Source organism: Archocentrus centrarchus, chromosome 3 (genome assembly GCF_007364275.1).
Source record: "Archocentrus centrarchus isolate MPI-CPG fArcCen1 chromosome 3, fArcCen1, whole genome shotgun sequence".
NCBI lineage: Eukaryota > Metazoa > Chordata > Actinopteri > Cichliformes > Cichlidae > Archocentrus > Archocentrus centrarchus.
Genome location: NC_044348.1, coordinates 2083016 through 2099273, shown reverse-complemented (window position 1 = coordinate 2099273; position 16258 = coordinate 2083016). Strand labels below are relative to the sequence as shown.

Below are 16258 nucleotides of genomic sequence, written 5' to 3'. Positions count from 1 at the left end.
CCCTGTGTCAAAACACAGGTGTAACATAAGCACGAGGAGCAGGCGGAGGTCCTGAGCTCATAAAGAAATGTGCAATCTGGGAATAGCACTCTGCATCCACGAGAGGCCCCTCGCTGTGAGCGTGCAGCAGAGTACAGAGTTACTGCAGGGAGGGGAGCTGGAAAACAGCCAGACACTGACAGACTTTGAGAAGGCACACCGTCACCTCGGGGATCCACAACACGACCAGACAGAAATGTGACTCAGCGGTTATGGCGGGCAGACGCACTTTTGGTTACACAAAAAAAAAAAAAAAAAAAGCAAGTGAACAGATGGTGCTCTTACCATGGTGTCCCATATATCCGGAATCCCTTTATGGTGACGTCTGAGTCCTGCAGGTACACACAGTTTGTGAGGAGTGACTGGACATTGTCAAAGTCCTCTGGTTTGAGTTTGGACACTGAAGGGAATCGGTAGTAATCCTGCTTGACCAGCTCAGCCATAAAGTCCTTATCGAAGGTCAGCTCGTGGTTCCCGGCAATTACCACCTTAAACTCATACGGTAGGCCACCTAGAAGACAGAAGAGCAGCCAGGCAGAGGGAGGTGAGCTAAAGTACCAAATCCACACATGTATCTACATACTAAGCTCTAGTTAGTATTGCTTTCTTCTCAAACACAGAGGGCATTTTTAGCACTACTGAACTTACCTGACTCAAACTGATATATAAATTATCTGCAAGCAACAAGGTCTGGCAATGTAATTGATTGCAATCAGCAAATTTTAAAAATAGTGACAAATTTTTCTCAATTTTGCTTGTTAGAGCAAGCTGGATGTTTGAATTAAAACTCTATAATTAAAGTCCTTTTTTCTGTAGGTGCAATCTAAAGAGAACCATATCAGTGGCTGACTGCACTATGGAGTCAAAAATAAAAAAATTAAACAGACCTAAAGGTCAGTGTATGACTGCTAAACTTTCAAATTGATTTGTCATGCATTTTTTGTCAAAGATCTTTGTCAAAGGCTTTAATATCCTGTGTCCTTCACTTCAGTTGCAGATCTGTTACAAGCACAATATGTAATGCAGCCCTAATATTGTTCTTCTGCCAAAGCAGGAGCTGAGATTGGCATCAATTTTACACACAAACCACTAAGCTGAATTTCATGAATCTTAGCGGAGAGGTGGAGCTCGGACAAAGCAAGAACTCATTAACTTTTGATGCTGATCTGGATCATTTTCTTTAAAACTGGCCCTGGCAGAGGGTGTGCTCTCCTCCTGCCCCTCTAGTTGCAATATGAAATCAATAAGAAATGAAAGCAATATATATATATATATATTTAAAAAAAAAAGTTCACTCATACTGAGAAAAGTTTAAATCTGTACTTTTGATCAAAACATGAAAAAATAAATAAATATTGCTGGTAGACTAAAATTTCACTCTCATATTTTGTGGAAGCTAAACAAACACGACAGCAGTGCCTGACATGTTAAGGATGTACCCCGTCTCCATGACCGCTCCAGCTAACTTAGAGTCTGTCCCGCAACTCCGGGTTGAATAAGTGGTTAGGAAGTTGGATGGAAAAATGTACCTAAAATCTGCTTTTTTTTTTTTTTTCTTTAAAAGGCTGTTAATTTATCCATATTGAGCAGTTTGAGGCTGAATAGTACTTTATAAATTCACAAAATAGTTGTATGTACTTTTCACTTCACCTTTCACCTCCTGCAGAAACAGCAGTTTATCCCAATAGTTTGTACATGAAGAATATACTCCCCTCAGTAGCTCCCTGTGTACCTAACCCTAAGTACAGATCAGGGCTGGAAAGAAACTCAGATAATTGGAGGGGAAAAATACCCTCAATTCAGACAGTAAAAGAGGTTAGAACCACAGCTGACGGCTCAGTTTGACCCCAACAGGCCACCGTCCATCTCTGCAGATGCCAGGCAGCTGGAAAAAGCATGAACCTGAACTAAATAGAGAAGAACATCTATTACAATTCTCATCCCCTCATCTTTCAACTTCTGCTGTGCCCTTTTCGCTCTCCTCTGTCGAGGTGATTTGTCCTGGTTCCCCTTCGCCATCAAGAAGCTGACTTACTACTTTATTCCAGCCGACTGAGCACTCAACGAAAGGGCCTGGCCTTCATCACCCTCCCACTCACTCTCTACTTTTCTCTTTTTCCTCTCCTGGATTCCAGGTTTTAGGCTTCCTGTTGATCTCGTTCCAATCCTCCTCCCTTTGTCTTTAAGCATGCTCTGTAGAATATGTATAGACTAAAACGATGGCTCCTTTATGAACAATTCAAAAAGTACAATGAGAAGAATGGGTGCTGAGGGTGGCATAGTACTCTGGCTCCCAAACACAGGTAATATAATACAAATAATCTGTTTGGGCTACAAAATGTAAGAAAAAGCTTGGTGACAGTTTCTTTAGCCTTTCTTTAGGTTCCTTGTTTAGTTACGCCAATCTCCAAAATTCAAACATTTTATGCTCAGTATCAAAAAGCAGAAATTCAGCAGAAGTGTGAGGCTGAGCTAATACATGTTTGGCATTTCTGCTTAACAAATTACCTGGATGATTAATCAATTATTAAGATTGTTCCAGATTAATTTTCGGCAGTTTCTGAGCGTATTTTGTCAGGCACTGGATCTGCTGTAGCAGGAAGGTTTGGACAGAATGAGTATCGACTCATTGCTATGCTAATGAATTCATCCTGATTATTTAAGTGCATTTCTTAACACGCCGCCACACTGGCTGGCTGTCACGTTGTATACTGCTGTAAAGAAATGACTGCACATACCTGGGACTGTAGTGCTCTGCTGCAACATGGTATGCTTTTATTTTTGGTTTCATAATTCATGCATAGTTTTAAGCTGTGAACATTAATAAATGGAATTTCAACAGATAAGCAGTTGTATAATTGTGGCTGTTATACGGTCTCTAAATATGAGATTTGTTATGACATCAACCTTGGACCAAAAAAAAGACCAAACAGGTCAGTGTGTCGGATTATGCGGCCAGCATTACTTTGGTGGTCCAGGTGCAGACAAAGGTTTCTATGCAAGCAGGTTTATTCAGCATTAAGCTGATTTTAGGAGCTCTCCTAAACATGGTCACTGACAAAAACTGTATGAAGGCACTGAATGTAACACTACAGATATCACACAGTTTTATAAGTGAGATGTATATATCCATCTATAATATGGAGTTTGACAAGAACGCAGTCGTCTCACCACTGAGAGCTGATACCCATTTTGTGTAAAATGCTTTTGTGTTTCTGTGCTTTGTTCAACTGTGGCCAGTAATAGAGGAATGCTGTGATGCAAGTGAAGAGGAGAAATTGAATAAAATGCAGAATAAAGAGTTCAATAAACGGTATATACTGACTAAAAAGGGTTTGGATTCATAATGGAAAGTGAAAGAAAAAAAAAAAATGAACATATTGCTCAATTTTTCCAGTGGCCAAGACCAAAACTGGAACTAAAACTAATAGAAACTGAATACATGAGAATAAAAATTCAATCAAAAGACATCAGCTCAACACAGATAAATAAAAAGTCCACCACATCTAGCTCAAGTGTGTGTGTGTGTGTGTGTGTGTGTGTGTGTGTATGTGTGTGTGCATGTGTGTGTGTGTGTTCTCTAATGCTGGAAATGAAAGAATCATGGCTCCCCGGTCTATAGGTTTCATTCCCGCTGCTCTAAATTAGCTCTCGTCGCATCTCAGGATCATAAATTCCAGTGTAACCTTAAATGAGAGCGCCGTCTCTCAGTCCCCCAGCACTCTAACTGGATCACGCATCCATTTGCACGCTCACACACAACCCAAAGCGAATCATCCGACACCAGGCAGGGAAAAGCTGGGGAAAACATAATTACCATCAAACAACTCCGTCTCCATTACTCCACTGGGAATTTCTACTGCTTTTTATTGCTACTGTGATACATCTAACAAAGTCTTGATGCAGTGATACACCTAGATTTATTTTTCATTCTTTACTGACAGCCAGGGGTACGACGGAGAGTAAAAAGATCAAAACAAAACTCTGAAGAACACAAACTACTGAAATGTTTTGTCATACCTCTCAGAGAGTCAGACAAGACATTCAAAAAGACATCTGCACACACAAAACACTTCCTTTATAAAGTGTTTTCCACAGTGCAATACTAAAAATACACACGTTACCAGGGCAAACAGGAGTTTAATAAATCACCCCTTCTGCTGTTTCCATAAATTCATCCCTGAAGAGATGCAACGTAATCAAGCTGCACAATTGCATTAATAAGTGACTGCTTGTTTTATTAAATAGTATATTTTCTGCTTCTGCACTAATTGCAGAAGCAGAAAATATAGGGTCTCAGCTCAGAATGGGCCTTTGGGAGGTAGCAGTGTGTCTCAGTAAACATTAATTAGGTAAATAAAGTAAATGAAATGTTTTGCCTACCTGACCGACAGGTAAGTAAAACATTTCATTTACTTTATTTACCTAATTAATTTACTTTTGTTCCATTTCAGCAGTATTTTGTAGCTGTTTATGATCACGCTAGTTCCTCTTATAGTTTGTCTTTTCTGTTGCTGTGTGTGTGTGTGTCTGAGTCCGTGTGTTGGAGGGCAAAGCCGCATGCAGTCAGTAAAGCAAGACAGGCAGAAGAGAAAATAGCAACTAGAGACAATAACAATCCTGCATCAAAAGCGTCCCGGCAGCTGTTAATTAACAAAACAGACAGACAGACACCACTGAACCCTCACGTCCAATGGAAGCTTGTTCTGACAATAACGTCAGTGATCTAGTCACAGGTTCTATGTTGAACATAAGTAGAGAATGACACAGAAGAAAAAAAACCTGAGAAACTTGCATTTATCCTGTGATCCTTGAAGAAAAGAAAAAAAAACAAACAAAACTTTAAATCAATGCTAATGATGCGCTGTGTGCGCTGGTGGTGTAAAGCATGGATGCTTTACACCTCCAAATATCATAGCAGTAGAAAATGCAAAGATACACAATTGAGAAGCAGAAACTGGAAATGTTTGGGTGTTTTTTGTTTTGTTTTTTTTGCAGTCTGATTAGGTAGTTGTGAGTTTTTACGTTGGGCCAAATGATTGACTCTTTACCCACACAAAAACACACGCTACAGAAGCCTTTGGGAGTAGCTTAAAGTAGGAGATCAGAGTCAGTGCTGAGCCATCAGACCGGCTGGGTCAGGGAAAGCTCGCTCCTCAGCATCGATCTCCAATGATCTCCTCCAAGAGGCCAAACAGCAGTCAATGGCCCGGACAAACTGCTGTCTCCTCTGTACTGCGAGAGGAGCAGATGGATGAAGCAGCACTTGCGTTTAAAAAAAACAAAAAAACAAAACAAAAAAAAAAAGCTGCACACCTACTTCCTCCTCCATTCCTAAAAACCTGTTCAAATTTTGTTGATGAGACTTTTTCTGTTTCATCCTGCCTACCTGCAAGATGCTGCTTTTGCACAATAATTACATTGTGTTATGCAACTACTGACTTTGCAGCCATTCTGTACATTTTAACCCTGATCTTTCATCCTGAGAAACACTGAAAACAATGACTGAACTACTGTGCCTTAAAAATGTAAAAGACGGTGCAGTCTCCTGGTCTCCATTTCCCTCTCAGACTCTCCTCTTACATCAACAAGCACAAAAAGTGGCCTTGGAGGCAATATCAAACCTTTCACAAGTGCTTTCTTTACATTCATTAGAACCCATTCTGTATGTAAAGCTTGCAGCAGAAATGTAAAAGCCCCAACATAAATAAACTACATTAGTCTCATTGTACAGACTGCAGAGAGCCGTCTGTCCTCTGAAGAGCAGAATCAGATGACAAACAAAATAAACCAACACAAACAGTTTCCACTTTAGATCATTGTGTACCAGTAACTCTATTCTAAAACCTAAAATTGTACACTTAAAGGCTTTTTCAACAAGTAGCTAGACTACTCCATTGTCATTTTCTACCCCTCCCACCCTACATCAATCATGTGAGTTTGAGGACCAGGTGTAGGTGTACAGTCTCCAGACGTACAGTCCTCGATGGGGCAGGGTGCTCCCAACTACACAAAGTCATTTTCCACTTTGCTGTGCATCGATTCCCCATTACGACCAATATCTGTTTTCGCTCTGGCTAAACAAAGTGCGCACACACACGCGCGCGCGCGCACATGCAGACTGTCTAGCTTGATGGACGACCTCGTGGTGGGGCCAGGTGCGGTTTAGGGGGAGAAGGGAAAAATGGGACGCATAAAAGGCAGCGCGAGTGTCTGTTCGTTTTTTTTTTTTTGTATGAATGTGATCAAAGTGTGTATGGTGTGTGTGTGTGTGTGTGTGTGTGTGTGTGTGTGTGTGTGTGTGTGTGTTTTTCAGGGGAATCAAGGGCATAACTCCTGAGAGTACTTTAAAAAGCCAAGCTGGCAAACTGGGCATACTACTGTGACTAACAACAAATCACATTCAGAATTCATAAAGCTGGAAATTAAGACTTTAAAGGCTGGCAGGTTGTCAAAAAATGTGTCTTATCAAGTTTGATGGCAAAAATACCACCTTTCACAGTTTTCAGCAGGCTTTGAACTTTCGAGACCACGGTTTCTATTCTCACTCAAGCTTTCAAATCTTAGTCTTAACTGTTTACGATCTGTACAAAGTTCCCACACCCACATTAAATTCCTCCTACTGTTTTTTTTTTTTTCCTCCCGACTCCAGCAACAGGAATCATGTTTTGAAACATCTTTTTCAGTCGTCTATTCTTCATCACGTTTAGGAATACCGACATTTTTTTTTTTAATGCCCTCAAGACAAAATATGCAAACCAAGGTAGCAAGCGTAGCACCCAACCACATGCAGTTTAGAAAAAGAAATCTTAGTGTGCACTGATACACTGACATGAACGTAACCCTGGTCGCTGAAAATATTTGCGAATGTGTCTGCATTCATATGAAGACGATTTAAATAAAGCAAAGGAGTGTAAGAGCAGGAGGCTGTGAACTTGACAGGATTGCACATTAAGAGTGAAATGAAGTTACATTTTCAGTGAAATTGGGTTTAAAATATGATTATTATTTAACATACTGAGAGCTGGAGAAGTGAATTATGCTGCAGGAAAGGGTTGAGAAGTTTCTGTAAACTGGATTTTTTTTTTTTATTTGGCTGCAAAAAGTGGGTCAGTGTTGGAATCCACTGTAACTACTGTGAAGGCAGACTGACTGCAGCTGCTGTCATCTTTGGAGAGGCACAACTTTGACAGCCACCTCTCAACTCTACAGGGGGCAAGTGTTTGATACTCAAAACATAGACTTTGAGGAGTACTATTTCAAGGGGTTTACAAGCTAAAGGTTTCCAGTCAAACAAGGAAAATAAGTTATGATAAGTTCGTATATCAACTTTTTTCTTCTTACAATTTTGATTTTTTTTTTTCAATGTTTATTCTCAGAAAGTAAACTTTGTTTTCATTAGTTAAATAAACATTTTTACTTCCCCTCCAGCAGAAGGGATGTCATGATATTCAACATTTTCCATTTTCCATCCATTTTTCTGCACATAGGTCAAACTACAAAAGCAACAATGTGCCCAGACAGAACGCAAAGTGATTTTTCTGCTTATGGACTGTCTTTGCAGCCCATGTTTATTCAGCCCCTTCAGCCAATGGGAAACATTGCATAGGACTTGACAGCATCATGGGTTGTCTCTGTGAGTCTGTGCAACAGTTCAGCATTTAAGAGCTCATGAGGAACTCCAATTCTTCCAGTAATTTCCTTCAGCAGTCTCCACTCTATATGCTCAGGAACTGGAGTCATAAAGCTTAAGGATTCTGTCAGCTGCTCCCTTATTCACAAGAGGTCGCCACAGCAGATAGCTCTGCATATTTGATGTGGCAGATTTTTACGCCAGAAGCCCTTCCTGGCGCAACCCCAAAGGGATTGGTGCCTCCTCCTGGTCTAGAACCAGGAACCTTTTGCGCATTAAGTGAATGTGTAAGCCTCACGTCATAAAATTTAAGGGTTAAACTTAATTTCAGGACATTGTTCTGGCTCATCTGATCAACAGACAAATGCAAACAATTAGAAGCAAAGAAAAAATAATTCAAAAATCTTAAAATACTGCAGCCCAATCTAGTGGACGGTACTTACTGATCTGCACTTTGTGAGAGGCACTGTCAGGGAGTGTGTGTGTGTGTCAGTGTTTTAGTGAGAGTGGAACGTGTCTATATTAGGGGGCCAAAAATGGCTCAGAGCATCCAGACACAAAACACTGGCCAATGGCACTGAAACCACACACACACACACACACACACACACACACACACACACACACACACACACACACAAAGCCAGACTTTCACCTACAGCATGGAGCCAGAGAGAGAGAGGTGAAAGGTTAACTGAAGGTCAAAAGGGTTAAACTGGACACTTTAGCACAACAGTTGGTGCTAAACAGAGAAGAGGTGGAGGGGTTTGTTTTGTGGTCTGTTTAACATTTAAACAGCCTCAGGCCCTGCCCCTGCCCCTTAAAGACTTTACATTTTTGTGTGTGTGTGTGTGTGTGTGTGTGTGTGTGTGTGTGTGTGTGTGTGTGTGTGTGTACACAGCGGTAATGAGCGTGTGTGTTAAGCAGTTCAGTACCTAGCCAGTCGTTGAACTTCTTAACCTCTGAGGGCAGGCCCAGCTCAGTGAAGTCGCCTGTGTGCAGCAGCACATCGCCATAGGGCATTTGGATGCCATCTGTGCGTGAGTGTGTGTCTGAAACACACACAAACCTGGTGTGTCCTGCTGGCTTGGGAGTGTCATAAGGAATAGGGTCCACCCTGAAAAGACAAAGAGGGAGAGAGAGTTGTAAACACTGAGGCTCGATCACACGAATGATGGCGTGAGTTTGTGTGTGGACTGGGCACTGACTGTCTTTTTCTCCGTAACTTAGTTCATTTCAAACCATTATTTATAGATAATCACAAGTACTTTCAGTTTATTGTCAATGTGATAAATTCAAACGATTTCTCAGATTCTCTGTTTGCATCTTTCTACTTTTTTCTATCCAGAAGTTTGTGACCACATTCAGCCGCTGACACTGTTTTAAGACACTTCACTGTCTGTAGGACCTGACCTGTGACTTTCTCACAATTCCAATGACCGATTCTTAGAAGGGAATTTCTGGCCTCCTTGTCATCAGCAAAGAAAGACTGAAATCACGTCGCTAAAGAAAAAAAAAAAAAACACACCAATTTTGTAAGCAGCCAAACTTGGTTTCATTTAATCAATTTATGAGCTTCAACATTATCCTCTGAAAATATGTTCCCCTTTTCCCCTCTTTGTGATATTAAAAAAAAAAAAAAAGTGTTCTCAAAACCAGCATGTTTATGCTAATTTCACACTAGCTATCAGAAGGGACAGCAGAAAACAGGACGCTTAAAAAGATCATTTGTTGTGCAAAATAAATTACATGGCTTACAGGATAATGCATGTCGCAGAGTAAAATACATCTCAAAGAAAAGAGGGGACATTACAAGAGCAAAAAATGTGTAGTTTGGACTTGAAAACAACCAGTTTCCTGTGATTGATTTCTGCACATGGTGAGGGCAATAACTGTTTTGTGGCATCAGACTGGCTAAAGAGATGGTGAATTTAAGGCATGCCACGTCCTTTCCATCCATTATCTAAAGAAAAATCACTTAGACCCAAGTCTTGCTGAAAAATAAGTCCTTTATTTAGCCTTTTTGTTTGTTGTACTTGTGTTAAAAGGAAAGAAAAACCTGTATTTTTTTCTGACAGGAGGGAAGAAGGAAGAAAAAAAAAAAAATCATCTTGTCTGTAATTGAGGTCTACAATGTGCAATCCTCCAGCACTCTGGCACCAGACCATTATTTCATTAGAAGGGATGTCACTCTGTCGACAACATCAGACACATAATCAACACTGCAATCTCCAACCTGACAAGCGTGCGCGCACACACACACACACACACACACACGCACAGAGTTAACTTGCATGCGTGCACAAACATGGTCTGGAAACAGCCAGAGAAGCAGATGAAATCAAAAGGTTTCAGACTGGAGGAAACGCCATTAACAGAGATGGAGAAAATGGGCACTTCTGCACAAAAGAACATCTTATCTGGTCAGGGGGGTAAAACTGCATTTGTGCGTTCACATTTTGAAAGCAGTTTTCCATTTTTGTTCTGTGCCATGCAGAGCAGAATATTAGACACAGAAAGCCAACAGACAGCCTGGATAACTTTGCTGTTCGTTCGTTCTTTATTTTTTAGTAGAATTAAATGTCGCAGTATCGTGTTAATGGTAAGACAACGGTGAACAAGCCGATCACTGTCTGCAGCAAACATCTCTAGTGTGCAGCCAGCATGTGCAGTCTGTCTGACTCCAGAAACCCTCTTTAGTCTGTCTGTGTGATTTCTCACCGTTAAAGGAAAACCCAACATACAGTACAGCACTCACCCTCCAAAACACAAAGACATTACTTCATTTAGCAGATCGATCATTTTTTTAATTAAAAGAAAAGCAAAACAAGACCCCAAAACCAGGTAAATGTTTTCACCAATGTGATTAAAAAAAAAAAAAAATCAATATGAAAAATGACTACTGCACTGCAAAGCAAAAAAGAAAAAAAAAACCCCACACACAAGTCAGATTTGTTTCTTTACAGCATTGACCATAGAGGCCTTACACATCCAGAGATATTAAAGGTAGAAATAAAAGTCAAATCCCTCTGACAAACTTCTATCATCTCAGTGTGCCTGTGTCTCCATGTTGCTGTCTCTTCTTGTTGATAAACTCCAAATTCACCAGCAAAGAGATGCTTACAGATTGATTGACATGCAAACTTAGGCTGTGCACTACATGAAACCTGGATTTTCAGACCTCAAACCTGGCATTTATCAGCTGTTTACAAGCTGTGAAGTCTAAATTTATCTGAAAAACACCAAAAATGCTCATAAAATTGCCGCTTCCTCATTTAGTCAAAACAGGCATGTCTGTAGTCCAATGCAGTAGTGGAAGGCTCCTGAAATCCAACACGATCATCACAGTGCTGTGCTGTTTGAACGTGTGGAGGCATTCACACTTTACTAGAGTGGAAAAATTCTGTCATGAGTAAACAGCTGTGCAGTATTTCATCTAATAAAGCTTTAAATTCATTGCATCTGTGACTGTTACAAAGTCTTAACAATACCTGAAACATTTCCCCAAATAACCGCCACCCCCTTTGTTTTTAAATACAGAGGCAGACCGATGAAACGTTGAACCTCTTATGCTTAATTTTGAGATTTATAATGTATGATGCAGTACCTGTCTTTGATCTAAAGAGTAGTCTGAAGAGCAGCTTGTGTCTGCAGTATTCAACTGAATCCATCCTTTGACTTACATTTTCTTGCATGCAGATTGCAGTCAGTTAGCATTTGCTAGGCATTGCCTCTGTGCCTTCTTCCACAGCCTCAGCTGGAAGATCTCAGCTTTGCTGACACGCTGCAGCACAGGAAGCTCCTCAGTTCAAGCAGACCCCGAATACATATTAAACACGCTGAACAAAATTAAAAAGTAGCCACAGAGTTAATGATATTTACTATTGACTGTGTGCACTGAATAAGTCCCTGTGCTCCCACACACACACACACACACACCCACTAACCTAAGCCAGCAAAGTAGCGCGTACATTTGACTTTAGCTGCTGATTAGATTTGGTGCTCTGTGGTGCCTGGACGTCATGCAGCTTTACAGGATTGGACAGTTCTCGTCATGGAGAAAGGACAAATGCAGAACCACATGGGATCACTCACACACACACACACACACACACACACACACACACACACACACACACACACACACACACACACACACACACACACAAAAAGCAGTGATATTAAAACAAAGCCAGGAGAAAAACAACCTCCTCTTTCCTTTGAGATTTAATCCACCCGGAGAATGTAAGTAAATACCAGCAGCCCCTATCAATTAGAGCAGACCCAGGCCAAGAAACCTTCATGACAGTAATGCATTGGTCTCACATACACACGCACACTGAGAGAGAGAGAGAGCCCCTGTCTTTCCTGTTAACATATGACTGCATAACAATCCAGAGGTTCATTAGTAATGTATACAGGAGTTCAGGAGTTCAGCGGTACAGCAGAGGCCTCTGATCTATTGTAAACGGAGACAGCGAAAATGAAAAAGTCTTCCTGTGCTCCACAAGCAGGTAAAAGAATATTCTCCAGTGACAGACTGAACTGTGTTAGCATGAAGGTTCATGTTAACATGTCTGAGCTGCAGCGTGACATCAGAGGGAAGACTGCGGAGGGAAAAAGAGTGGGGGAGAGGAGAAATGCTAATGCGCTCGCGGAGGGCAGGAGCACACTCTGAAATCCGCCATGACACTGGAGCTGACACAAAACCGAGCTTTGCGACTGCAGGAATAAAGAAATGCCTGTGATCCTTCAGCTGGGAAACCTAACTCTCTTCACCTACGGCTGCAACATCACAGGAAAAATATTAAGAGGACTTGTCATTACATTTGTTTATTTTAGTTTGAGGAAACCAAAGTGTACTATTGCAACTTAACCTTTAACTTTGATCATGGAGGGCTGCATTTCTGTTCACTGTTCTCACCATCACTGTCGTGCTCTTGTTGCATCCTTAAATACAAAACTCACAGATGATGGTACATTACCCACATTTTGCAACTAAAAGGCTCTCCTCTCTAACAAAATGCCAACTTGTTCTCACTTCGCTGCTTCCTTTTTTTCAAAGAAATGTGAAGTATCTCTTCTGAATTCTTCATTTATTCACATGGCACAATACAACAGATTCAAATTACTTGGCAAATTTAACAAGGACTGAAAATCACTTCAATATCATGATGCGCTTATTAACATTAGTGTTTGGAGTAATAAAATCCTGCACCCTCCTTAAATCACATAAATAGCACACTCACAATAGCGGTATTAAAGTCACAAGCTTGAGGTGCTCTGCCATAAAACGCTTTGCAGAGAGCAGAACGAAACAAAATAAATGTGAAACACAGCTAAATCGTGGATGTTGTACCGTTCTTGCTCGCATGTGTCATTGTGGAAGCGTGTAGCTGTGAGAAAAACAACTGTGTGTGGGGGAGAGAAAAGGAGGAAAGGAGAAGTGCTCTCTGATGTCTGTAGGAGGACATTTCATTTGACTGAGCACACTTGGCTCCATGGCCTTTTGAAAAAGCACACAAGCAAACGGGGTCAAAGTTCTGCCGGAGCTTGCTCCTTTAAGCGAAACTCTTAACTCGGTGCGGATAAGAAGGTCGCCGTCTCTGTTGCTCTCCGGCTTGCTGAGCTCTTTAAGGATACTACATAATCATTATGACTGATTGCAATGCTTGCAAATTTTTTGTTTCTGGGGGAGGGGGTGAATCCCCCCCACAAAACAGATCTCTAGTGCGTGCTGCACGGGCAGAAAACTGTCCGGATAAAGAGCTCAAACTATTCAGCATCAGTTACATTTAAATCCTGCTGTCCAACACAAACAAATGACTTCATGTATACAATCTAATGTAGAAAACAAAGAGACCGGAGGAGGCGGTGGAGAACTGTAACCTCTCAAATATTTCAACTGTGAAATTCGGTCAGCCTAAAAATCCTAAGACTCAGTGAGCACAGGCAGCCGTGCCCGCTCTGAGAGTGCACTGCCTCTTTCTCAGACATCCGAGCTCTCACTGACAGCAGGGCTGGCATTGTTTTACTTTCTGAATTTGTGTGTCGCTCACAATGACAAAATGTGCTCCTAGTACGATATATCTACTACAGTAGGAAGTAACACAAAAGGTGGTTTTGCGTAGCGGGCCAACAAGGATGACATCAAAATGATGACAGAGTTCAAAGGTGAGTGAGGTCAGAAAAATCATTCATACTCTGATGTGCTTGTACATTTTTTTTGTAGTCTAGTCAAATTTTATTTGCAAAGTTTTAAATGTGCGTGTTCTGCGGTCGGCCTTGTAACCCATTTGGTTACAACTTGCCACAATTGTTAATTCATGTTTTTGAAACCTTAGACCCTTTCCTTCAAAATGCTAAAATCACAAAGCCCAATTTCCAATTTGGGTCTGAACAAAACTCCTGACCCTTCAGGCAAAAACCACACAAATGCATGAAAACAGGTTTCTCCTTGCTCTAAACCACACAGTGTTTTCAGATCACACACAACCAGTCAAAATAATCACACTACTGAGCATGCATTTACGGTCTACATGGGGGAAAAAAAAAAAGAAAGAAAGCACAGTGTTCAGGACGTGGAACTCGGGTCTTTCCAACCACATGTGGCCCTCATGTAATTCTACAAAATTCACAAAAATGTGATACAAAAACAGAAACCACTGCCACCCCCGTCCCGAGTCTCGCTTTCTGTACAAGTGCTGTGCTGAAACATCAGGATACAGTAAAGACTCAAGATTATGGAGGCAAGAGGCTCACTTTGTCCTACTTCCTTTATTCACAGAAGAAGTCAAACAAAGTATACAATGAATGTTCATATTTTATACATATTGCATATCTCATGAGACTTATATGTCTCACACTATAATTAAAATATCAAACTGGGCAGGTTTTGTCATCCAACATAATTATAATTAGTATGAATCACAAACATTATGCTGTAGGAGGGAAAAATGTGATGCATTTTATCATTGCTAAATCAAATAATGAGACACGCAAGTCTCATAGAAAATACATTTTTGCTTTTCCTGTGGGTCGTCACTCCGTATACATCACAGCTGCTTGACTTTCATCTGTGATTACTGTTCTTGATCTAGCCCTTCCTCATCTTCCTCCTCTGCTTCTCAGATTGCTTCCATCCATTGTTGCTGTTGACCTTCAACTCACCCTCGCTGGTATATAATGGTTAAATGATATCATTAGCACCAAGAGTGAACAAAGTGGACATGTTGTATTTTGGAAATGTCATCTGTGCTGCAGTTGTGTTTAACTTCTGTCTCACTGTGAAAAACAAATGTCTTAGGGAGTGAGGATGTGTTTAAAGTTTTGCCATTTTTAGGAATAATGCATCGTGATTAAATGTAAATAAACAGAACTGAGCAGATTTCTCACAGATCAACTATGCAAGACTTTCGAAAACAAAACGAGTCAGCTTCTGTGTTTTTTTTTTTTTGTGGAAACTATTCACAATCAAGCATTTACCAGTTAACTTGGTTACCATGGTTAAATTCCCAATTATTAGCGTTACTGTTTCAAATTTTAATCATCATTAAAACCATGTTTGACTGTCACGCTCCTGATAAGTCACGGTAATCGCTGTCAGAGCTCAACCAAAGTTAGCAGCAGCCTCGCAGACACAGTGCGCAGACACAGTGCGCAGACACAGTGCGCAGACACAGTGCGCAGACACAGTGCGCAGACACAGTGCGCAGACACAGTGCGCAGCGCGGGTTTGCTTCGAGTCTATAGAAAAATGCATGAAGGGAGAAGCACTCCAGAGAATTTGGTAGCTTTTGAAGAGGATTCGTTTTCCATCATCAGTGACTGCTGTGACGGATCTCTTGTATTTGAGAAATAAAAGAGTTTTTTTGTGCACTTATATACAAGAATAAACAATACCATTATGTATGTACTTAATGTACTGGTGACCTATCCGTGGCGTACCCTCCCGCTCACCCAGTGACTTCTCGGACAGCCTCCAGCTCCACTGCGACCCCAAGTTGGATTAGCAGTTCAGAAGATGGATGAATCAATGGATGTACTTAATTTAGAAAGTCATTCTAGCAAAGAATGAGAATGTATAAACTCTCAAAACCATCCGTATCAATCTGGTGCAAAAGGCTTTTGTTTTGGTTCTGGTCCACACCGGCAAAGTTAATAGGTCAACGACATCTGAGCTCCCCCTTCTCTCAAACAGACACACATGCCTTTCACAGTGCAGTCCAATCTCCCTGTATATTTTATACTTGCTACCACCTGCTACCGAAGGATTAGACTCTTTCTGTTTCTTAGCTGTTAATGGAGTTGTCCCATTAATCAATGTAGACCACCAGTGGAGACACAGCCACCTAAAACCTCCAGGGTCAAAGGAAAAATGTGGAAATAGCCTGCTAATCAACTGAAACCCATCAGTCCATACACACATGATAAAGAAGATCATGACTCGAACACTCAGTGCTTCACCGAACAGCTGAAAGACGCATCTCATGTCCACTTGACTCTGAAAGGCAGAGATTTTCTGCAGGTGTGTGACTGCAATGGCAACATTTGACACATTCAACCACCACATGCAAGCATCCCTGT

The 16258-nt window shown here is 41.0% G+C and overlaps 1 protein-coding gene across 2 annotated transcripts in view; it reads right to left on the bottom strand.

Moving 5' to 3' along the window:
* mpped2a (metallophosphoesterase domain containing 2a) overlaps nucleotides 1–16258 on the bottom strand; it is a 68323-nt gene that overhangs the window by 38101 nt on the left and 13964 nt on the right. For both annotated transcript variants that reach the window (XM_030726449.1, XM_030726450.1), the window contains 2 exons: nucleotides 8608–8789; nucleotides 325–550 (listed from right to left, as the gene is read on the bottom strand). In XM_030726449.1, the coding sequence (XP_030582309.1) occupies nucleotides 325–550; nucleotides 8608–8789 (408 nt within the window). The remainder of the gene's footprint in view (nucleotides 1–324; nucleotides 551–8607; nucleotides 8790–16258) is intronic.